Here is a 23,569-nt window from a genome sequence, read left to right as displayed (position 1 = left end):
TATACAGTTCTAATTACGGTACACATAAGAAGGCACATGCACCATGAGGATGATCATTACTGTTCATATGATCACTGCAATGTCTGCCTACCTGCCCGCATATGATTACAGGCTGATACAGACAGCGGACCACTTCGCTTGCTCCTTTCAGCCTGAAACTACAGCTCTCACACACACACACTCACACACACACACACACTCACACACAGTGTAAAGGGCAGCATTCAGTACAGAAGTGAAAGTACTCCTGTTAAATTACTGAATCCTTTTTTTTACAGCAGTAATCCAGAACTCCGCCCAGACCCCGGGGTCATGCACGAGTGGTCCGATTAGACTGGGACTGAGCCAGTTTTAGCTAAGTGGGATTTCTAATGAGATGGGAGGATTACACACTGCTGTTTGGGGTTTGATAGCTGAGAGATGCTACAGAGGTCATCCAGTGGATCAGCCGCCGCTCTGTTACTGTTTTCCTCTCCTTCAGGGATTTGACCGTTTCGAGGGCCAGATGACAAGCATATTGATGGCTTTCACTGTGTCACGCTGCACCCTGGGAGTTTAGAGCCTGTGTGTGTGTGTGTGTGTGTGTTGTATAATAGTGCGTATGCAGTTCTCCAGACTGTCATAAATAAAAGAGAGAGAGCCTGCGCACACACCCTGCTGAAAAAAGCTGCTTAGGCTGGTAGACTAGTATGATCAAGCTGATCATACTGGATGGTCGGTCAGATTGCTGGTCAACCGCAGCATGACCATCATGCCCCCGCTGGTGTATCAGCATGACTAACCTGACAAAGTTCGTCAACCAGCTGTTACCAAGGTGTTCTACCAGCATGACCATCAGGACCATGCGGGTTGACCAGCCTGACCGGCCTGGTTGACCGGCCTGACCACAATCACCAAACTAGTCAACCAGTATGAGCAGCTTGACGACCAGCTTGGAGAAACAACACTTTATAAATATACACTACATGTCCAAATGTTTGTGGACACTCTGGCTATTTTAAGTTGTCCCATTGCTGACATAAATGTGCAAAAGCACACGCACACACAGCTTGTCTAGTCCCTGTAGCGAAGTACTGCCAATAGAATAGGACTCTCTGGAGAAGATAATAAACATCATGAACCTATTGGCACCATGCTGCCTAATAATGCCAAGCAATGAGCTGTGGAGCTCCTCACTAACGCCATTGTTTCTGAATGCAATCAAATCCTCACAGCAATGCTCCATCCTCCAAAATCTAGTAGAAAGTCTTCTTCTCTGGACAGTAGACAGATACTCCAACAAAAGCAGGATCATCTCATTTCTGAATGAGCAATGAGAATTATTGGGTGTCCCAATACTTTTGTCCATATAGCGAATACGTGTTATACTCTCCCTAAAACTGTACTAGCAGACATCTGTGTCATCAGCTGTGTCAGGTTTTGGATTTGATCATTTAGCATAAATGCTAGCTGTGCAACCAGTAGCAGGACTCTCCTTTTAGCCCAAATGGCTGCCTGTCACCCTGCGGCCCAGTCGGCCGGCTGTTCCTCACCTGCGGGTCGTTTATACATAGGGCAAAAATGAACGTGCCAGGACAGCGAAGAACAGCATCAAGCAGGATGCAGGAGAGCTTTTAGCGAGGCTAAAGCTGACAGCTGCTAATATGCTTGCCTCCGGGGGAATTATGCAGACAGAGAAAGAGAGAGAGAGAGAGAGAGAGAGAAAGAGAGGGAGAGAATGGTTGGAGATAGAAGTAATAAAGATGGACTGGAGAGAGAGAGTTAGAGGAAGAGTCAGGAGGACAACTCAGTGGTTATTAAATAAGGAACACATCCAAGAGGCCAGATGTCACTTAGATGAGCTTTCCTTCTTGCCAGAACCACAGAAGGCCCTTTTGTTTGGCTATCGCTTTCTCTCCCTCTCGCGCTGTCTCGCGCTCTCTCGCGCTCTCTCTCTCAGTTTCACAGCTAGAAGCTGCTCTCCGGCTCCTGGGTGCTGCAGCCTCTCTCGCGCGTCTTTGTTGTCGTCTGCTGTTCTGAGAACGTCTGTCCCCGTGGTGGGTCTGATGGGAGAGGCTGCATTAGTTCATTTACAGTACATCAGTGAGTAGCCTCCACTGGTGGGCCCTCATCAGGGCTCCCAGACGTGGGCCTTTTGAATATGAATACAAACTGGATTTTGCAAATGTTATATGTCCAAATGTTTGTGGACACCCCTTCTAATGCTCTCGTCTAAGCTACTTGCCTAGTTGTTTCTATACACTGTTAAAAGTTTAAGTTCCTTGAGGAACGCTTGGAGGTTCTTCAATTTGAAGCTGTTTTGATGAACCTGCAAGGAACCTTTTTCCAACCTCGTATTTCCAATAGAATAGGACCCTAATTCCAGGCGTGGGCTAGTAGAGGGGTATAAAGCCCCCCAGCAGCATTGAGCTGTGGAGCAGTGGAAGAACTGTGCTCTCTGGAATGATGGTTGATTCTCCATCCAATACTTGGAGAGTTGGGGACTAATGCTCTTCATGTTGCTGAAAGCAATCAAATCCTTACAGCAATGCTCATCCAAAATCTAGTAGAAAGCCTTCTTCCCTGGACAGTAGAGACAGTTACTCTAACAAAAGCAAGAGACACAATAACAGAATAGATGTCCCAATACTTTTGTCCATATACTGTACAACATCCCAGTGTTCAGGATGTTGTATATGATGTGCCGTTTTCCGGGAGACACCGTCCGTACTGCTACTCCCAGGAGAGGTGGGCGGAGAGGACATTCCCAGCAGCAGCAGCAGCAGCAGCAGACCGCATTTCCAGAGCAGACCCTCCAGCACCGAGGCAGCCGTTTCTGCTGAGGCTGAGGAACTACAGGACTCTGCACTTCACTGCCTGACATTATGTACAACACAGAGCCGGATCTAAAATTAACCAGAGAGAAAAAGAGAATCACGGAGAGAAGTGTGCGCGAGCGAGCGAGAGCGAGAGAGCAAAGAAATGAGCATCCAAAAGGGAGAGAGAGGGAGATCAAACACGGTAGGAACAGAGAAATGATAGAGCTAGACAGAGGGAGAGAGAGAGATCAGAGAGTATTAAAAGAGTGAGAAATAGAAATAGAGAGAGTGAAAAAGACAGAGAGACATAAAGAGAGAGAGAGAGAGAGAGAGACGGTTCAGGAATCAGGATCAGAATTGAATGAAGTGGTTTAATTGAAATGCCGCCTCAGAAGCTGCCGGTCTGAAATTACAGCCGAGCTCTCAGCTCTTTATCTCCCGCTTTCAGTCCGGAGCGGAAAGGAGGCGGGGCTCGGCTTGTCTGTTCTAACTGATCATGTTCTCACACACACACACACACACACACACACACACACACACACACACTTCCTCAAGTGCTTTGAGGGCACTTAAAAGGAAAGTAAAGCTCGACCGACCACGACAAAGCCACGAGCTCCTCATTCCTGAATGTTTACAAGCTTGTCTGTGATTACAGCTCACACTCCTCACTACGAATTCTTCAGGAGCCATTATGAATTATTCAGTATCTACTATGAATTATTCAGTAACTGCTGAGAATGATTCTACTTTATTCAATTATTTAGAATTATTCATCTAATATTATTCATCCATGATCAGTATCCAGTATTAATTGTTTAGCATTAGTTATGAATTATTCAGTATCTACTATGAATTATTCAGTAACTGCTGACAATGATTTTGTATCTAATAGTATTTATCCAGGATCATTATCCAGTATTAATTGTTTAGCATGCATTATGAATTATTCACTACTATTTACTACTGTAAATTATTTAGTAACCTTTATAAATAATTGTATAACTACTGTGAATTATTCAGTAGCCGTTATGAATTATTCAGGATCTACATATAATTATTTGATATCCATTTTGAATTATGCAGTATACACTACAAATTATTCAGTAGCCACTATGAATTATTCAGTAACTACTGTAAATGATTTAGTAACCAATATAAATGATTGAGGTGATGATGATTTAGTGTACATTATGAATTGTTCAGTATCTATAATGAATTATTCTGTATACATTATGAATTATTCAGTATCTACTATAAATTATTCAGTGGCCATTATGAATCATTCAGTAACTACTGTAAGTTATTCAGTAGTCATTATAAATGATTCAGTATCTAATATTATTCATCCATAATCAGTATCCATTATTAAGAATGATCCATTATTAAGAATTAATTAGTAACTACTGGGAATTATTTAGTTACCATTATGAATTATTCAAGGTCTACAATAAATTATTTAACATCCATTATGATTTTTTCCATATTCATTACAAATTGTTCAGTACCTATTAGAATTGTTCAGTAACCACTATGTATTATGCATCATTCAGTTACTTTTCATTATCCAGTACAAACTAATTAGTACCTACTACAAATTATTCAGTCAGCATTATGAATTATTATGTAACTACTATGAATTATTTAGTAACCATTATGAATTATTCAGCATCCGTTATGAAATTTTCAGGATCTACAATAAATGATTCAATATCCATTATGAATTTGTCAGGATTCCTTATGAATTGTTCAGTATCTATAATTATTTATTTAGTAACCATTATGAATCGATCAGTAGGAATTATTCCGTTTCCACTATGAATTATTCAGTGTCTCCAATGAAGAATTCAGTATCTGCTATGTATTTTTTTGTTACTTTACATTATCCAGTACAAACTAATTAGTACCTACTACAAATTATTCAGTAACCATTATGGATTATTAAATAACCACTTTGAATTATTTAGTAACCATAATGTATTATTCAGTGTCTACTATAACTTGTTCAATATTATGAATGTTTCAGTATCAATAATAAATTATTCAGTAACCATTATGAATGAATCAGTAGGAATGATTCAGCTTCCACTATGAATAATTCAGTGTGTCCAATGAAGAATTCAGTATCCGCTATGTATTATTCCGCTACTTTACGTTATCAGTACAAACTAATCAGTACCTACTACAAATTATTTAGTAATCATTATTAATTATTCCACATGAATTATTCAATATCTACTATAAACAATGTAGTATCTACTTTGAAGTAAATACTAAACATGATTCCATACAGTACTTTGACCACACTTACTTGACCACAGGGCTAACAGACCATGTTTGATGCCATTGTAATATTCTTTCAGACTCTCAAGTCACAGCGCAGAACCGTTACAGACCTGCTGTTGCCTAGTGTCCACCTCAGACATGTCGGACCAGGGTCCAGGGGTGGGTCCAAACGTTACCATTGCCAAATTAGGCCAGTTTATGACATCAGAATTTGTAGTGTTGAAGATTCTTCTGCTTATAGAAGGGTTTTTAAGACTGCAGATCAAATATAAGAGCATTCAGCCTCTCGACAGAATGACAGAAAAAACAGCCCAGCAGTTTCTTTATTTTTAATCAAAGACAATCAAAATGACGGGATCTCAATGGAGACTTTCTCACAAATTGGTGCTTCATGCTGAGAAACCCAGAAAGTGCTACTTCCGCTGCTTCTCGTTAGCAGGGGAAACCTGGTTCCCTGGGTTAATCAATAGCCCGACTTTTCTGAAATGAAATAATAAGACGTCGCCAACCATAACGAATTAAACAGCATCTGATTGAGTGTAATTGGGAGTCTGTTGGAAATGGTGATTAGTTGGTGGAGTTCACAGCAGGAAGAGGAGAAGATACAGCAGGAGGAAAGAAAATCTGGCGGCCCTGTTGAACTTTATCTTCATTCAAATGTCTACATTATTTCCACGTTACATCAACACACTCACGGCCAAATGTACACTATAGGGTCAAAAGTATGTGGACACACCTATAGGAACCTGTTGGGCATCTCATTCCAAAACCATGGGCATGAATATGGAGTCAGGACTTCATCCACAGCTATATGCACAGTTTTTCCTTACTAGAGCTGCCTCAGACACTGCAATGCATCAAAAATGAGTTTTTCAGTACATCCCAATGACAGCAAGGAGTCTGTCCTGAAACAAGGAAGGGTGTCCACATACTTTTGCAAATATAGCTTATTTAAACTGGACGAGATAGTCTGAATTTACTCAAAAAGGTGGTGGTGGTGGGGGGAGGGGGGTCTATCAAACCTCCATCACCTCTGGGTTTAATTATGTTTTACACTGTTCTCCTGAGTCCAGGTCTGCACGTGTATTGAGAGTTCATTTCAGCCTCACTGTAATGCTTCTGAATGTGTAACAGCAAAGCAATATATACACTATATGGACAAAAGTATTGGGACACCTGCTTGTTCATTTTTCAAGGGCATTTAAAAGGCTGTATCCTGCTTTTGTTGGAGTAACTGTCTCTACTGTCCAGGGAAGAAGGCTTTCTACTAGATTTTGGAGGAGGAGCATTGCTGTGAGGATTTGATTGCATTCAACAACAAGAACGTTAGTGAGGTCCGGATGTTGGATGATGACACTCACCACCCCACCTCATCCCAGAAGTATTGTATGGAGCTCTACCATCATCATTCCAGAGAACGCGGTTCTTCCACTGCTCCACAGCTCAATGCTGCTGGGGGACTTTATACCCCTCTAGCCCACACCTGGCTTTAGTTGGCATGGTGCCAATAGGTTCATGTGTGTCTGCTCCAGAGAGTCCTCATTTATTGGCAGTACTTCTGTACAGGGACAAGCTCTAGACAAGCACTGTGTGCATTTGCACATCTGTGTCAGCAATGGGTGCAACTTAAAGTAGTAAAGGGTTGGTGAATGGTGGCTGAATGCAATCAGATTCCTCTCACAGTAATGTTCCAACATCTAGTGTGAAGCTTTCCCTGAAGAACTGCTGCAGCAAAGTGGGGCAAACTCCCAGCTGATACCTTTGATTTCAGAAGTGATCCAAAGACAGTGTCCACATACTTTTGTCTCTATGAATATACCTACATTATATGCTGCTGTTTTGGAGATACAGGGGTTTGTTCTGACTGTGATGATATACTGACTCGTACCTTGCTGCCCACAGAAACAGACATGCCGGCAGGAGAGTGTGTACTGTATATGCTCGGAACACAAACGCGGTGCTGATATGGCGCAGCCAGGGAGGAGACAGAGTGGAGGCAGTATGGCGATTCTGTGCCAGGCTGTTCAAATGACGGTGATTTTATAGACCTCTCTGCTGAATGTTGGAGGCTGTGTTAGTTCGTGAGTATTCAAACTGCCTCCAGTCATTTCCCTCAATGACACATCACCCCCCATGCCCCTGCCCCCCAGCGTACCACAGCGCACTGTGCAGTGATTCATTACCCACAACCTCATTTGAGGCTTCAGCAGGCCCGCTGCATAGCGTACTAAACCAACTCATGAATTTAAATATAGATACGTGTGTGTGGCTCCAGGGAGAGAAGAGTGGATATTCAACAACTATGTTGAGAACTACATCAGGACCTGATTGAAACCTCTACCGCACCATATTTTACGCTGTGCCAAAGCATGGAACTGGAGCAGATGTTGGAAAGTTGTGATGGAAAGGTGTTTGTGGGCTAATGTCTCCTATTCTAGTGTTTGGAGTGTTTACTGAGGTGTTTATGGGCTAATATCTCCTATTCTAGTGTATAGGAGTGTTTATTGAGGTGTTTATGCTCTAATATCTCATTTTCTAGTGTATAGGAGTGTTTATTGAGGTGTTTATGGACTAATATCTCCTATTCTAGTGTTTGGAGTGTTTACTGAGGTGTTTATGGGCTAATATCTCCTATTCTAGTGTATATGAGTGTTTATTGAGGTGTTTATGGGCTAATATCTCATATTTTAGTGTATAGGAGTGTTTATTGAGGTGTTTATGGGCTAATATCTCATATTTTAGTGTATAGGAGTGCTTATTGAGGTGTTTATGGACTAATGTCTCCTATTCTAGTGTATAGGAGTGTTTATTGAGGTGTTTATGGACTAATATCTCCTATTCTAGTGTTTGGAGTGTTTATTGAGGTGTTTATGGGCTAATATCTCCTATTCTAGTGTATATGAGTGTTTATTGAGGTGTTAATGGGCTAATATCTCATATTTTAGTGTATAGTAGTGTTTATTGAGGTGTGCATGGACTAATGTCTCCTATTCTAGTGTATAGGAGTGTTTATTGAGGTGTTTATGGACTAATATCTCCTATTCTAGTGTTTGGAGTGTTTATTGAGGTGTTTATGGGCTAATATCTCCTATTCTAGTGTATATGAGTGTTTATTGAGGTGTTTATGGGCTAATATCTCCTATTCTAGTGTATATGAGTGTTTATTGAGGTGTTAATGGGCTAATATCTCATATTTTAGTGTATAGTAGTGTTTATTGAGGTGTGCATGGACTAATATCTCCTATTCTAGTATATAGGAGTGTTTATTGTGGTGTTTATGGACTAATATCTCCTATTCTAATGTATAGGACTGTTTATTGTGGTGTTTATGAGCTAATATCTCCTATGCTTGTGTCTGAGCATGTTTCCGAGCTATAATAATTCATGAATCTGTCCAAAATCACGTGGTCATGAAAAATATATAGGTATGCCAAAGCAGAAGGGCTTGAAGGGCCTGGAAAGGCGTGAAAGTTTGCTGGGGTGGGTGAATCACCCAGTAAACATCAGAAAGACTGAATCACTGACCCTCTTTTCCTATTTTCTCTTATGGTAAACCCATATCTGCTGCACCCAAAATATGTCCTTTATCAAGAAATCACCTCCAAAAGCACAAGTGTGGTGTTACGCCATCTAGCTAATGGAGGTGCGGCTTGCACTGAAATGCTTTTTCCATTCCTCCGAGGCTTCGCTTTTGTTCTGTAAGCAGGGTCATCAGTTCCTGGACTGGGACTCTACCTCGTCATACCGGCAGAACTTAAAAGCATGGAAAGCTTTTCACACAAGACTGAGAAATAACACAAGAGTTTCGTAAGCTCTCATGAAATGGAGTTTTCTTGGGGAAACGATGAATGTATCTGAGTGTATTTGCAGAATAAACAGCAATGAACCTTCTAGTTTTCATTTTTGGGGTATTTTGGGTAGTTGCACTGAGCGGTCCAGTGCTTTAAAAGTTCAGATTCACTGTGGGAGTTTTTAGATGAAAAATAGGACAAATAGGCCAGGAATATAATGTTGAATGTCAGATTTAAGGTTTCATATTAAACAGGCAGTCACACTGTACAATCAAATTCTTACATTGCTAATCCTCACACACAAGCCTAACAAGATAAAATACAAAAAAACTGTAGACATATAAAGAGGAGGACATGAATATTCATTTGATAATTAGATGAAACATAGACAAAAGTAATTTGATTATTTTATTAAATTAACTTGAAACTAATCTCCTGACACAGCTTCATCTGCTGTAAAGTGAGAAATCTGAATTGTTATTATTATCATTAAAACTATAATATTTATTGAATATGTGCCTTGCACATAAATTATATATATGTACAGATCAAAACAAGCTATTTGTTTTTCTATACATTAGTAATTTCTTTAATGAATGTACATCAGATTTCTGATTTAAAAAAAACATTCTTTACTTAAATGTAAACTTAATTACATAAAAATGAGGCTATTTATATATCAATTAAAACTTTTATTTAAAAAAATCTTTATAGAAATATCAATCTGATTCCTTTCCATAAATGAAAGTTAGAATTTAATCAATAGCTGAATAATTTACATTACTTAAAGAATCGTTTTCTTCGTATGAACTCAAAACTGATTACTCTGTTTATAGTTTAAACTGACATCCTCTAAGCATCTCCGACGCCCAGCAGACAGTCCATTACCCAGCCTGCACTGGTAGACTAATGAAGCCGCCTTATTGCAATTCCTGTGTTGAGTGTTGTAGTATTGAACTGTCTACTTAATCGACACGCTGGTTCAAGCTTTACGTGACGGTATGCTAAAGGCTAACTCCCCAGAGCGTGCTAATGCTTGTAATTGCCAATCACTAATGAGGATAATGACCCTCCGAAGCTCCTAGTCTTGACTGACTGCTAACCCTCCCGCGTTCCTCAGTGGGGCACTGAGTGTCCTGAACACACCTCTTCCAGGATTTTGGGTATTTTTGGGAAATTACACTTTCTGTGTCATTAATGAATCTATTATGTTATTACATCTACACTATACTGACAAAAGTATTCGGACACCTGCTCATTCATTGTTTCTTATGAAACCAAGGGATATTGAAAAAGGCTCTCGAACTGTCTCTGCTGTTCATGGAAGGCTTTCTACTACATGTTGGAGCATTGCTGTGAGGATTTTGATTGCATTCAGCAACAGTGAGGTCAGAGTTGGATATATTGGATAGTGATCCCCACCTTACCTCATCCCAGCTTCTAAACTCATCTCAAAAACATTTGATGGAGCACCACCACCATCATTCCAGAGAACACAGCTCTTCCACTGCTCCACAGCTCCTCAATGCTGGGGGGCTTTATACCCCTCCTCTAACTCATGCCTGGAATTAGGCAGCATGGTGCTGATAGGTTCATGATGTTTATCTGCTCCAGAGAGTCCTATTCTATTGGCAGTACTTCTCTACTGAGTCCTAAAGTAGCCGAATGCATTCATTAGAAGGGGTGTCCACAAACATTTGGACATACAGTGTAAGTAGTATTGTAATGTAAATGGAAGATGGTCAAATCTGGGTCAGGCTTTGCCGATGAGACGTCTGGACTTTACGGTGTGCTGTTGCGGTCACTGCTGCTGCCACTTTGACCAGAACCAAACTGTGATGTTCTAGATATCTGGGTCAGAACATCTCCAAAACACTTTAGGCAGGTCTTTTGGGCTGTTCCAAGAATGCAGTGGTGGTCAGTACCTACCAAAAGAGTGCTCCAAGGAAGGACGACCAAGGGTCACTGATGCTCTTGGAGGCTTCGCCTCGTACCTCCAAAACAGCCTCTGAACCTGTGAAGCCATGGACTCCAGAAGACCTCTGAAGGTGTCCTGTGGTATCTGGCACCGAGACCTTAGCAGCAGATCCGTTGCTTCAGTGTGTCAGTGTGAATGGGAGGGGCTAAAATAACGTCTGTGGGCCGAGTAGGTGGATATGCTGTATGTAAAGGCTTGGGTCCATTAAGGGTCTAGTGTTGGGTTACGTGGGGTGTTGCTGCAGATATAGTACCGTATAGAGCTTTTATATGTCCATATGTCCAAATGTTTGTGGACACCCCTTCTAATGAGTGCATTCAGCTACTTTAAGTTGCACAAGTTCCTGACATTTATGTGCAAATGCACACACACACACACACACAGCTTGTAGAGAGGCCCTGCTTTTGGCACCTTGCCTGATGTCAAGTGTTAGCTAGAGGGGTATAAAGCCCCCCTAGCATGTCCCAATAAGGAGCTTTTCATTAGGTCTAATTTTCATAGGTGCCTAAAATGTGTGCACCCCACAAAGATAGGAATACAAGCTAGTGTGTGTGTCTGAAAACACACTGTAATGTACATGTCAGCTGTGTTTCTCGTATCACTGGGCTAATAGCTTGACTGGCTTTGACACAGCCTCTAAGTGAATTCCTGCATGCCTTCACACACACACACACACACACATTCACACACATACACACACATACACACAAACACCAGCACTTCTGCATTATTCATATTCACACCTATTGAAATATGGATTTAACTAACGCACAAGAAAGCGTGTCATGTGTGCTGCTGCTGTTCGGCTGTGCCCCTCGGTGCCAGGTAGGCATTTATTCTGCCTTACGTAATTGTGTTTTTCCGCCGCCGGAACAGAAATATTGCTTAATGTAAAAGTTTTGAGGCCGGGTTGCAAAATACTTCAAAAACACTCCTGGCTTTGACAGCTGGCGCGCCTGCGAACGAGGGCTTGTGTCAGACTCGGTGTGTGAGGTGTAGAGCGCTATGTGTGTGTGTGTGTGTGTGTGAGGCTCCAGCTGTGAGAGAAAGCCATCAGCGCAGGTGAGAGTGGGTCTGTCAGGTAGTACAACCCGGAGGTGGAATCGGTTCGCACGCACAGCGTAACTGCTTTAGGGCTGGGGCGAGTGTGAGGAGGCGAGTACACCATAAAAAAAACACACACAACCTGTCCAAAAGTATGCGGACACCTGCAAGTGTGAGTAGGCGAGTACACCATAAAAAAAACAAAAAACACAACCTGTCCAAAAGTATGTGGACACCTGCATCAAGGGTATTCATAGGCCGTTTGCAGCTTGTAAAAACACATATCGTCACTATTGTGCAAAAACCTCGCATCTCGCAAGTCAAAGTATAAAAAATAAAATCCAAATAATTTTGGAGTATTTCTATTGGTCCATAATGTGAAACCGTACAGATTCACATTATGTCAAAAAGTGAGATACAAGCTTTTCTTTAGCATGACAGCAATGATATATGTACATATATGTGTGCAAAAGTATGTGGACACCTGCAAGTGTATTCATAGGACGTGTGTATCTTATATAAACAAATATAGCCACTATTGTGCCAAAAATGCGCTAAATATCCAAAACGGCAGCAACAGTGTGTGCAGTTATTCGTTGACAAAAGTATGTGGACACTTCATACTCCAGCATTTCTACTGAAGTCAAGAGCTCTAGCTCTAGCTCTATGCCCTCACTTTGCTGCCTCTAACAGCCTCTATTCTTCTGAAAAGGCTTTAAACTAGTCTTTGGAACATTGCTGTGAGGAGAATTTAATTGCAGTCAGCCACCATGAGAGCAAGAACATCAGTGAGGTCAGGTGCTGATGTTAGATGATTAGTTCTGTCACTCCACTTCATCCAGAAGGTGTTGGATGAAGCTCCGTCATCACTTCAGAGAAGTCCACAGCCCAATGCCGCTTGGGAGGCTTCATACGGTGACCTTAGGGCCACTTTCATGTGCGTACTCCATGTTCTGCCCCAAAGCTTCTTGTTCCATTGGTCACTGCTTTTCTTCCAATGGTTGCACCTTCAAGTAGCTAAATTCACTCATTAGAAGGGGTGTCCAGATTCTATTGGACATGTTATAGCCTAAACAGCAGCATAACAAGTAATTGAACTAATAAAATCACAGCATTCTTTTCATAGAAGAACCACCCTTTTAGTTCTCCCTCCAAAATAAAGAAAAAAACAATGCATGGTTGTTTGGAGAACCACTTCTGCAAATGAGATGTTTGTGAGGAGCATTTTTGAAAAGTTTATAGAGCATTTGTATAATGGGAAGCATCTTTGAAGCATCATCCGAGAGGTTCTTCAAACTCATAAACCTCTTTTGATCAATGATCAGTGATGGAACCAATAATGGTTGTTCTACGGTGTCGTTCTGAGAACTTGTATTTTCAGAGTTTAGCTCTACCTTCAATCTTTTAGGTTTGTATTCATGATCATAAGTAACCATGCTTAGCAATACGGTCTTATGTATTTGTGTGTGTGTGTGTGTGTGTGTGTGTGTGTGTGTGTCCAAAGCCAGTGAAGGTGAAGAAGATTTCAGAAAGGTGGAGAATCCCACAGAGAAGAGAAGATCATGTTTACTGATGTGCTATTCATCTCCTCCTCTCTCTCTCCTTCTCTTTCTCTCTCTCACCCTCCTCTCTTTACTTTATTCCAAGTGTATAGATAAACGTCGCACACACACACTAACACACACACACACACACACACACAGATGTTGCCAGCCACTGTAACCAGAACAGCTGTTCATCAGTGCTGTTTCAACTCCTACAGCTCTTTTATAATACAGCAGCACCCACAGTGGAGCTCATGCCAACTGCTGAGGAACTGTGTGTGTGTGTGTGTGTGTGTGTGTGTGTGTGTTTGTGTGTGTGTTAGTTGCTGTTATGCGGCATTGCACTTCCATCAGAGAGACATTTCCCATGTCCCTGATGTGTGGACAGTGGACTGGCGAACCTGAGGACAATAACAAACGAAGGCAAAGTCATCAGCCCAGGTCTCTGACACGTACACGGATGGCAGGGGGGACCAAACTGGACCTTTCTGATAGGAGCAGTGAGATAGGTGTGTTTTGTAAGTGGAGGTCATTTAAAGACAGGTGGAAGCTGGTGATTGGTCGAGGTATCAGTAACGTACGTTCGAGTCTCCTGGTAGAGCTTGCACCGCTGCTTTTGCTTCCATGGTATCGGGAGGCTGTGAGAACTTCGGCAACTGATGGTTCACTCACTGCCTGATAAGTCCACTTCGCCTGGTTTTAATGTTGTGGCTGATCGGTGAATGTTTCCATAGCACTGACATTGATAAACCTTCCGAAATGGTTAAATATTGCTGGTTGGAAAAGTAGCTTTTGATAAAAGTAGGCCGAGTTTTCTTGCAGCAGATGGGGAATGCACGGGACAGGTCCAGGAGAAACACCAGTGATTGACCAGTGAGCTCAGCCAGACATTGTCTGGGCCGGTTTAATCACCTCCTTTATGTTACCTTCAGTCACTTCAGACGAACACAGATGGCCCCTACATGAATGACCATCCTCAAATATCTGGTGCTCTGGCTCCTGGTAAACATCTACTACTGCTCCAGCTACTTTCACATGTTGAGCGATAGAGTCTGACCACTGACCAGAGCATGACCAGGTTCCTCAGCTGGTGCTTCGTTAAGCAGGGCAAACCTGTTGGACATGCGAATTGAAGGAGAGCTGCTTTGCGGTGGGCTTGCTTTGGCTTTAGTATTAGCATTAGCCTTAGCATTGTGGCTATGCTATGTCTCGCTCCTTGCCACGCTGGCCCATGCATCAGAGCTGGGTACCCAGTGTGTTGGCTTCCCAAGAGGCAGTGGCTGGTTTCCCATGTGTTGGAGGAGGCCCAGGTCAGTCCTCATACTCCCAGGGTCGGGAGCTTTACGTCCGAAGCGAGGTGCAGCTAAGAATCGAACCTGTCCACTACCCCTACTTTGCAGTAAGCTGGATATGACAGCTAGATCATTCCAGTTGTACCAGTTTACTCCTGATCAGATAAAACTCCTATTAACTTGCCTCTCCTTCCACCAGCAGCAGCTGTGCTGTAGTTAGCGCTGTGTTTATTAGCGTGGCCCCAAAGGAAAACCCGCAAGCCAGCTACAGTCGAGCCGCTACAGTGTCAGTAATCTCCTTCCAGCACTTCATATGCCCTAAAAAATACATGCCAGCACTGAGGCCCGTTTGAGAATCTCTCACTTCTTGTTTTCTGTAATCAGTCTGGTGTGCAAATGAGTGTGTTTCTCCAGAGCATATGCATGTCAGGAAGTGTGCGCGTCTTCATCAGCGTCTGGAGATCAATCTGCGGAGCTCGTAAAGCGTGCGGATGCTGAACTGTAGTCAGAAGTGAGCAGCTGTGAGTTTGTGTGATTAGACTTCACTGAATCTGCAGATCTGAAAGAAGGCTGGGCGATTGCCCGGAGTGGTGACCACGGCCGGGCACATGCCACATTTGCCGTATTCAGAGTGTGGATCAGTGACTGTGGAAAACATGGACGGCACGGCGTATTTCAAAAGTAAAGCAACTGCAGGTGTAGCACCTCTGCTTGCTGGTTGCAGTGTGATGTGTAGCTCCACCCATCCCTGTTTGTTTCAGTGACAACACAGCCCTGCCCATTTTCCATGGGGGAATACCTGCGCTGTGTGCTCAATGAAGGTGGTCTGAGACACACTCGTTTTGGGAGAAGAGGGCGGGCCTGCTAAATGAATAGGTGAATCAGGCTCCGCCTCTGGTCTCTACAGCGCAGACTCAGCCAATGAGTTAGAGTCAAGAGACCCAACTCTGATGTTGATGATCAGTAGTCTGGAGACTGCTAATTTGTAACTGAGAAATTTCCAGGTCATGTGATTTATAAGGTTTGGATTTTGGGAGTAATTGATCAGCCAAGGCATGATGGGTAATGTTTATTTCTTTTGGTTTTGCACTGGAGTAACGAGTAACTGCTAATTAACACTTTATGTCCAAATGTTTATGGACACCCCTTCTAATGAGCGCTTTTAGCTGTTTTAAGTTGCACCGATTGCTGACACAGATGTGCAAATGCACACACACAGCTTGTCTAGTCTCTGTAGAGAAGTACTGCCAACAGAATCGGATGAGTTGTATAAATCCCCCCAGCATTAGGCTACGTGCAATCAAATTCTCACAGCAATGCTCCTCCAAAATCTAGTAGAAAGCCTTCTTCCCTGGACAGTAAAAACATTTAGTTTAACAAAAGCAGGATTAACTCTTTTTAATATCCTTGATTTTAGAAGAAACAATGAATGAGCAGGCGTCCCAATACTTTTGTCCATGTAGTGTAAGTCTCGACTGTCTTGCCTTCCTTCGCTCTTCTGCTGTAATTGGGTTGGTCTTAAAGCTGACAGCTTCAGTGATTTGCTAACACGTCGGCCAGAGCCAGAAATGCTGCTGTCATCCCCACTACATATCAGCTATCGGCACACTCACACACTTACACACACACACACACACACACGCACACAGTCGTATGAAACCTTAGTGTCACTAGGCCAAATATAAATCTCGTGTACACTCAGGAAAGATGACTAATCACGCTCGCTCAGCGCACTGGCTTAGTCACTACAAATCTCGACTGAGTGTCGCTACGGCCTCTCATTCATTCGTTTACTCATTCATACCACAAATACCCACTCTGACCAACGTCTCAGTAACCTTCCTCTGACTTTATATATTCATATATTTATATAGAGTTAATTACAGGTATACACTCTCACTGACCACTGACTTTATGTTTTTATTTAGATTTCTTTGAGATTTTTTGTTTATTTACAGGTAGATACTTTCACTGATCACTGATTTGGGTTTATTCTAATGTTATATAAGGTTAATTACAGGTAGACACTCTTAGCAAACATGATTTTTATTTTTATTTGGATTTATTCTAATGTTATACAAAGTTTTACGGGTAGACACTCTCACTGACCACTGACTTTATTTTTTTTTTCTTTATTTACTTTTATTTTAATGTTATATAGAGTTAATTACAGGTAGACACTCTCACTGACCACTGACTTTATGTTTATTTGTGTTTATTCTAATGCTGTTTAGAGTTTTACAGGTAGACACTCTCACTGACCACTGACTTTATGTTTATTTGGGTTTATTCTAATGTTATATAGAGTTAATTACAGGTAGACACTCACTGACCACTGACTTTATGTTTATTTGGGTTTATTCTAATGTTATATAGAGTTAATTACAGGTAGACACTCACTGACAACTGACTTTATGTTTATTTGGGTTTATTCTAATGTTATACAGTTAATTACAGGTAGACACTCTCACTGACCACTGACTATATGTCTTTTTGGGTTTATTCTAATCATATAAAGAGTTTTACAGGTAGACACTCTCACAGTAGCAGTGGGCTCTAAACCCAGTGGACTATACAGTGGATATGAATGGGTCTGGCTTTCTTTGCCTTGATCTGTGCATCTATTGTTGCAGAATCACCTCGTCTGACTGCGCCGCTGTGTGAGCCGTTAGCTCTGAATGAAGGTTAGGACTGATTTGATTCAGGGTGTGATGATAACGGCGTGACGAGCGGCTCCCATTGAGCTGCAGGTTGAGAGTAATAGGGGTTAAAACAAAGGTGTCCCTGCACACTCTAATATTTGATAAGAGCCCTGTGTAATCCTATTCATGTGTAATCTAGTGGCTCATTTCATTCCACACTTTAAAGATCTAATTACACTGACCGTGTGCGTGCAGAGGGACGTCCTTCAGCCACGCAGGGACACAGCTTTCAGGACGGAGTAGAAAGTCGGTGTAGAAAAGGCAGAGAAATAGTGTAATAGGTGAGTGTAACACCACCCTGCTGCTCTGTGGACTCTTCTAAAAGTCTTAGCTTTACTGATGGAGTAGAAAGTCAACATCATTTGTTCCCCTATCTCTCTCTCTCTCTTTCTCTCTCTCTACACACACTCTCACGCTCTCATAATCTGAGCTGTGATGTACTCTATTAGATATGAAAGGTCAGAGCTGGGCTCGTACGCTCGCTTGTCGGCCAGCTGACACAAAGCTTCTTTATTTACGTCTAACAAAAGCTCCACACTCCAGCCAGAGCTGAACTGAAGCACTGCAGGAGGAGCAGCGGGAGAAGGAGAAAGGGCTAAAGAGCTGCTAAAAAAAACCAAAAAAAACAGCCTGCTGACCAGCATGACCAGTATGACCAGCCCGTACCAGCCGGATCACGCCGATCCACCAGCTTTACCAAACTAGTCAAACAGTATGACCATTTGGATGACCAGCTTGGTCAGGTTATTACAGCTGATGGACCAGCTAGTAGGTTCAACGTGGGTGGAGTTCATAAAGTGGACTGTGAATAGTAGTACAAAAGTTCTTCAATGGTTCTTTAGTAGGTGGAGTTCATAAAGTGGCCTATGAGTGGAAGCACAGTGGTTTCCTTAGGCGTTTTCAGGTAGGTGGAGTTCAGAAAGTGGACCATGAGTGGAGCCACCAGGGTTCTTCAAGGTTTCTTTAGTAGGTGGAGCTCATAAAGTGGACAGAGAGTAGAGGTTCATTGGTTTTTCAAGGGTTCTTGAGTAGGTGTAGCTTATAAAGTGCACAGAGAGCAGAAGCACAAGGGTTATTTAGGGGTTATTGAGCAGGTGGAGCTCATACATAGGTTTCTTTAGAAGGTGGAGTTCATAAAGTGGAAAGTGAGTAGAAGCACAAGGGTTCAACAAGGGTTCTTGAGTTATTGGAGCTCATAAGTGGTCTAAGAGTAGAAACACAAGGGTTTCCTTAGGGGTTCTTAAGTAGGTTTCGAGAGTTCGAGAGTTTAAGTAGAGTTCAGAAAGTGGACCGTGAGTGGAAGCACCAGGGTTCTTTAAGGGTTCTTTAGTAGATGGAGTTCATAAAGTGGACCATGAGTGGAAGCACCAAGGTTCTTTAAGAGTTCTTTAGTAGGTGGTTCTTTAGTAAGTGATTTGTGAGTTCTACACAGAACACTTTGGCTGCTTATATGATTGTTTCCTTGCCTAAAGGATTCTGGAATAGTTTTTTTATAAAGGCTCTCAAACAAAAGGTTCAATATAGCTCCAAAAAGTACAGAACCCATTTTGCTGGTGAAGGTTCACTCTTCTGGTGTTTTTCTCTTGTTAGTGCTGGGAGGTGTGGAGTCCAGAGGGGTCCTGAGGAAGATCAGTGATATGCTGGAGGTCATTATGAAGAGGATGGACAGCCTGTCTAAGCTGGAGAACGCCAACGACTCGCGCCGCCTGGAGGAGCTCAGCTCAGCCATTAACAGGTATGGCCTGGGTGCTGTTTTGGGTAAAATGCTACATGGGCTAATGTAGTGGCTGTGCGTTTGGAAAGTGCAGCCTTTCATGGTTTTCCCCCACAGCTTCATCCATCTAGAGTGGATCTGAACAGCACTCGTTTTGTGCAGAAGAGGCCCCTCACGTTCTTCTGCTCTGATTGATGGAGGGCCACTGATTGACACTGTTTGACCTGACGGCGGCTCAGCATTGCTTGATGTAATCAGAGCAGGCATTGATAAACTAGTGGAAGACAAGAGCTTGTTTGGGACATTTGCATATATGAATAAATGTGTTAGATTATAAACATCACCTCTCAGAAGACTTACTTCTATAGTTTAGCATTGGTGATATGAGGCTAACGTTGCTAACACCGTTGCTAACGTTGCTAACGTTTTCGTTAACGCTCACGTACTGTAAAGGGGAACAACTCTAAAACTCCCAAACTGTTACATAACAGTCTCGACTCATTATAGATACGCCCACAAAATGTACATACTCCCAGCCTACTAGAGGAAACCCTTGGAGGCTACGGTAACGGCTACTTCAGTAGAATTTGGAAATGAGGCAAAAAAAAAGTCTGGGCACTGGGTCAACCAGAAGAAACCGTGTCACTGGTATCCACATGGCGACCGGGGAGGAGCTACGAGGAGGTGGGGGGGTGGACCCCATAAATATTAAGTATGTGACTGTCAGCGGGTGCTAGGCTAGGCTAGATGCCTACCCTACCAGACCCTTCAAAAATATCTCCAGCTGAGAGATATTTAGCCTTCTTGTCTTAAATGCTATGCTAGGCTAAGCGAATCTATTCTAAGCTATACAATGTGGCTGTGTAGCATCTCAGTGATGCAAACCAGCCAATAACAGAGGAGCTTATTATTTGTTCCCCATCATAACAGAAAATAATGATGCTATTCACTCTAAGCTAACGTAACAGGGTGGTAAAAAGACTTGCTAAACTACATCTGAGCCTTTTCACCCCAACAAAAGTCGCATATTTGCTAGTTAAACTTTAATAACGACTTTAATTAACTACTCAGTAATTGCATTAGTTGGAACCTTGAACAGAAACAGGGTTCAGGCTGTTCCAGCATTCATGGTTTTGAGGACTTTAGCGAAAAAATTGTGAATTTTAAAGAGCCCATGGCCAAGAGATGGAGTTGTGACAGAGTGGATGAATTAGTAAATTATAATAATGGTGATAATGATATGATAATGATAAAATAACGATAATGGTGGTAAGGTTTATCTGTTCTTATGGAGAAGGTAAAGGATGTTTATTGATTAGCTGCCTAAACAGAAGCCAATGGTTACATACGGAAACCCTTCGGGCCCAAAGGCTGCACAGTGTGTGGCCTTATCTGGGCTTTATTCCCAAAGTAGAGCTTTAATCAGACGTTCCTTCAGTTTTACGGCTGTTTGTAAATATAATATGAATATAAAGATGATGATTCATGCATTTCAGTGTGCTAAAATTCGGCTTTTTCCATGGCCAGGATGATGCCAGTGTGATACTTCCCAGCTCAGGTATTGTCAGAGGCTAATGAACCTGAAGAGCCTGCAGGTTGAAAGACAGCGCCGAACCAGCCGCACTCGAGAACGTCATTCAGCTTCTGTTCCTTCATCCAGTGTGAATCAGCTCCTTCACCTTCAATTAAAGTAAATAACGGGAGGGGGGCGTGTCTAGCTTTTCAAAAAACAGGAAATAAAGCCAGTCTTTTTTCACCTTGGAGAAATCTGACAAGGCACTTGATCAGCTGAAACCTCAACAGTGGCTAATTTTGACTGTCGGCTGTTTTTCACCATGGCTTCTGTTGGGTTTTTGTGCCGGGCCCGTGGCAACGCGCCCCATATTTCATCACATGATCGCTCTCTCCCACGGCGATGGGGAGGATTTATCAGAAAGGGAGAATGAGGGATGGAGGAGGGGGAGAAAGTGGAAAAGTGGAACGCTGGCTTAGCCGTGAAAAATATCACCGTTATTAGGGGCATATGGTAGCGTAGTGATTGGAAAACGCTCCAAGATGAATGAGGCGGCCTTTGCTGTAGAACATGCCTGCTCTACTGGGCGTGATATATGACCTAAGCGAGGCCAGGTTTTACCAGTGGTGGAGGAGAGTTGCTTTCATCCTGCAGTACGGAGCAGTTCTAATCATGTCAACATGCAATGAAATAGCATGCATGACCAGCCTGACCAGACTAAACTAGCATGACCAAGCTGGCCGATCATCATGGCCATGCTTGTCGACCAGCATCACCAAGTGGGTTGACCACCATGACCAGGCAGACCAAGCTATTTGACCACAATGACCAGCCTGACCAAGCTGGTTCACCACCATGACCTAGCTGGTCGACCAGCATGACCAAGCTGGTTAAGCACCATGACCTAGCTGGTCGACCAGCATGACCAAGCTGGTTAATCATCATGGCCATGCTTGTCAACCAGCATGACCAAGTTGGTTGACTACCATGACCAGCCTGACCAAGCTCGTTGACCACCATGACCAAGCTGGTCGACCATCATGGCCATGCTTGTTGACCAGCATAACCAAGTTGGTTGACTACCATGACCATCCTGACCAAGCTGGTTTACCACCATGACCAAGCTGGTCGACCATCATGGCCATGCTTGTTGACCAGCATAACCAAGTTGGTTGACCAGCATGACCAAGTTGGTTGAACACCATGACCAACCTGACCAAGCTGGTTGAGCATAATGATCAAGCTGATTGACCATCATGGCAATGCTCGTCGATCAGCATCACCAAATTGGTTGACCACCTTGACCAGTATGATCAAGCTGGTTGACCACCATGACCAAGCTGATTGACCATCATTGCAATGCTTGTCGACCAGCATGACCAAGCTGGTTGACCACCATGACCAGTATGACCAAGCTGGTTGACCACCATGACCAAGCTGATTGACCATCATTGCAATGCTTGTCGACCAGCATGACCAGCATTACCAAATTGGTTGACCACCTTGACCAGTATGACCAAGCTGGTTGATCACCATGACCAGTATGACCAAGCTGGTTGACCACAATTAGCATGCTAGTCAAGCAGCATAAGCAGCATGACCAAGCAGGTTGAATAATATGACCAGTATGACCAAACAGAGTAAGTAGCATGACCACACTATTCAACCAGTATGACCAAGCTGGTCAACCAGTATGACCAAACTAGATAACTGGCATGACCAAGCTGGTCGACCAGTGTGGCCAAGCTGGTTGACTAGAGTGACTAGCCTGATCATGTTGCAACCTTTACATATTGATCAACCTGTTTGACCAAACCAAAAGACCCGCTTGGACCATCTGAAACCATCAAGCAGAGCGTTCCTCGGTTCCGTCCATCGTATGGTTGATCTACTGCATCATGGGTGAAGAGGTGAATTGTGGGTATTTGATTTTCTCCAGAGGAGTCCCGTAAAAATGCTGCTGTTTGCTCCCTAGTCCATGATTTGATAGAAAAAAATGGCTGGCTCAGGTTCCGTGGTGCAACATCAGGCCTCAATCCTGAACCCAGCTGACCCACTCCCACTCCACCTTGCAGGCTATAATATTGGGCGTATTCAGAAGACTAACCATCTGGACCAAGGCCATAAATATTTAACCGTGTTTTTATTGTGTAATTACTGTCCATTGCCTTTCCATTAAGGCAGGCCTGTATTTCCTCCTCAGGGCTGAGTGCCAGGGCCATGTGGAGAAGGCACTGGAGCATGCTCTGTAAGGCTACAGGATGGAGGTGCTGATAAATGTCTCCTGGCACAGGTGCTAACCTGAAATGGTCGATGCGTTTAGGCGTGGCCCTGCCTCGGATTAGATTTAATTAGCCAAAGCTGACTTTTTATTAACAGAAGACTTCCCTGAGCGCTGGCCAGGCTTGGCCGCTCTTGCTCGCGTTTGGCCCCGGCTTCCATTAACACAGCGAAAGCCTCAGGTGAACAGTTAGCCGGAGACAGTGGGCTGAGACTCCTGGGGGATGGGGTGATTCAGCGTCAAGTGAAGCGAGGCAGGATGTAGCGTGTTGAGGGCCGTAACATGTGGCTCTGGACACAGCTCTGTGACTGGACAGAGCAGTTCGGTGATTAATGGACCCACTGAGACTGGGGCTTTGGTTTATGCAGAAACCTATAGTCACTCTCCCTAGCGTCCTCAATCTCTCTCTCTCTCTCTCTCTCTCTCTCTCTCTCTCTCTCTCTCTCTCTCTCTCAGCTTAGTTTCAGTTCAGTTCCTCCAGCATAGCTTTATTACCATTGACTGTATTGAGTAGAACTAAAGCACTGTAACAGGATGGAGTGTGTTACTGGTCAGTGGTGTAACAGTATGGAGTGTGTTACTGGTCAGTGGTGTAACAGTATGGAGTGTGTTACTGGTCAGTGGTGTAA

General features: G+C 43.1%; 1 protein-coding gene across 1 annotated transcript in view; it reads left to right on the top strand.

Moving 5' to 3' along the window:
• The window catches only part of LOC140559770 (alpha-1,6-mannosylglycoprotein 6-beta-N-acetylglucosaminyltransferase B-like), a 131,800-nt gene that overhangs the window by 22,246 nt on the left and 85,985 nt on the right, over window positions 1-23,569 (top strand). The window contains exon 3 of the mRNA XM_072683387.1: window positions 19,023-19,167. Coding sequence (XP_072539488.1) covers window positions 19,023-19,167 — 145 coding nt within the window. The remainder of the gene's footprint in view (window positions 1-19,022; window positions 19,168-23,569) is intronic.

Source organism: Salminus brasiliensis, chromosome 7 (genome assembly GCF_030463535.1).
Source record: "Salminus brasiliensis chromosome 7, fSalBra1.hap2, whole genome shotgun sequence".
Taxonomy (NCBI): domain Eukaryota; kingdom Metazoa; phylum Chordata; class Actinopteri; order Characiformes; family Bryconidae; genus Salminus; species Salminus brasiliensis.
The sequence above is the reverse complement of the archived record's forward strand: the minus strand, read 5'-3'. Positions and strand labels throughout refer to the sequence as shown.